The sequence below is a fragment of the Cariama cristata genome, unplaced genomic scaffold (genome assembly GCF_000690535.1).
Source record: "Cariama cristata isolate BGI_N322 unplaced genomic scaffold, ASM69053v1 scaffold38736, whole genome shotgun sequence".
Lineage (NCBI taxonomy): Eukaryota > Metazoa > Chordata > Aves > Cariamiformes > Cariamidae > Cariama > Cariama cristata.
In genome coordinates this window covers 5,565-7,577 of record NW_009624526.1, presented here as the reverse complement: position 1 = coordinate 7,577, position 2,013 = coordinate 5,565, and the positions used below count along the sequence as shown (strand labels likewise).

The 2,013-nt window shown below is 43.9% G+C and overlaps 1 protein-coding gene across 1 annotated transcript; it reads left to right on the top strand.

The window, feature by feature from the left end:
- Positions 1 to 1,003: 1,003 nt before the first annotated feature.
- Positions 1,004 to 1,798, top strand: NDUFA8 (NADH dehydrogenase (ubiquinone) 1 alpha subcomplex, 8, 19kDa; the record flags this gene model as incomplete). Its single annotated transcript, XM_009703202.1, has 2 exons — positions 1,004 to 1,169; positions 1,661 to 1,798. Coding segments are annotated over 2 exons (304 nt in total), but the record flags the coding sequence as incomplete, so codon positions are not given.
- Between the last annotated feature and the right edge of the window lie 215 nt (positions 1,799 to 2,013).

Sequence of the window (2,013 nt, the reverse complement as noted above, 5' to 3'; positions counted from 1 at the left end):
GCTCGTCCCCCGAGGGGCGCCCGGGCGGAGAGCCCGGCTGAGGCGGTGCCCGCCTGACAGAGGCCCCCCTCTGCCCTGAAGGTGCTACGGGGGCCTCCTGGTGCAGCCTGCCCTTGCCGAGACTTGTTATTCGAATGCTGGCGGTTACTCGGTTTAATTAAAAGTGCTGTTACCGCCATGGCCTTCAGAGTCTCTATTCTTGCTTCTTAAACTTCAGCTCTTGGGGACAGAGGTGGTGCCCGTTTTGTTTTATTTATTTATATGCGAATTTATCCTTTCATGTGAAGCTGTATGTCTTCTGTTACAGAGTAAGCGGCCTAGGTTTTTGTTAGGTTAGCAAAGGAACGCAGGGAGGTGGTGGAAGGCTTGCTGCATCTGCACCTTGCAACTGTATCATGAAATCCAGGAAACCGATCTAAGCTGTGCACCGTCTGTTGTCTCTGTTTCACAGGTGTACTACTGTGAAAGCTTGAGTAGATACACCGTGTCTGCCCAAAAGTGTAGGTCCAAGGCATGTGCAAGTATCATGTTCTGAAGTTGCTAGTAAAAGGCCTAGCTTAATTAGCTCAAAGCATGTCCACTTCTAGTATAGCAGCTAGTAATCAGAAACCGCTGTTCTAGGCATGTTGTCTTATGTTTAAGACATCAAATCGATTTGGAAGCATTAGAGCATTGTATAATATACACCAAGTTATTTGGCAAAATGAGGATCTCGTATGGAGGAGCTGTGTACATCTACCTGGCAAGAATACCTTCCACATATTAGTTAAGTTATCACTGTCCCTACTTGCAGCTATGATGATACAAATTTTACTAGTATTGGTATCAACTTTGGTTTAATGATGCTTCAAATACTGACTTTTCTGAAGACTTTAAATGTTCCTGAGAACTTAAAACTACAAAAATCACTTCATTGCAAGTTGTGGTTTGAATAAGTAAGGGAGAAAAGCATTAAAAAAATTGTAACACTTGCTAACAATTTTCTTTCTGTGATCTCTTACAGGAAGATTAAGACGCACTGTGCGGAGTCATTTACTGAGTATTGGACGTGCATTGACTATACCAACTTGCAGGAACTCCGTCGATGCCGAAAGCAGCAGGCAGTATTTGATAACTGTGTGCTGGAGAAGTTGGGTTGGGTGAGACCTGATCTGGGAGAGCTCTCTAAGGTAACTTCATACCTTTTTGATTGGATAGCCAGATCCTTCTCTCCCTTCTTACAGACATTTCGTCCAGACCAGGTCTCAAACCCTCCTCCCGGCCAGAAGGTGATTCGTGAGCTCAACGCTGGATGCTTGTGGACGTAATAGAAGTCAAGACTGTCAGTGTTCTCCAGGGTTGCTTTCCCAGAAGACTTGCACTTTTCTTAGACAATGACGCTTACTCTTGCTTTTTGCTTTTCCTGGCACAGAGACCTTTCCTTTAGGACTGAAGCTCACACACAGGCAGAACCACTCTGTAGTTATGAGTGAAATGCCCCTCCCCTCCCTTTTTGTTTTTTTAGAAGTCCTCTGGAAATAGGAGCTCTCATCAGATCGACAACATGTCCTTGGTGTTGTTTGGTACTTCTTGGTAGTTCTTCCTTTTAAGTTCTGACTCAATCTAGCTTTTCTATTAAATGCTGTTAAAAGTTGTATCGCTTCTTATTTTTTCTTTCCAGGTTACGAAAGTGAAGACAGAACGTCCTATGCCTGAGAATGCCTATCACTCTAGACCTAGACCAGAGCCAAATCCACCCATTGAAGGAGAGCTGAAGCCCTCTCCATTTGGTAGTAGGTTCTTTTTCTGGTCCTGGTAAAGTGGGCAGACTGTGCTGTAACTAAAGTGTGAAGATGTATCGCTTGCAAATGTAAATTGTCCAGTGTGCGTTGGGTATAACTGTAATGATTAAAGAACCCCAAACCGTTACATGGCTTAGTAGACTTCTTTAAAGATACTCACACATCACAGCAACTAAAAAAAATACATTTTCCTGTTTTGCGCAATGCACTCTGCAGTCATATAGCCCTTAGG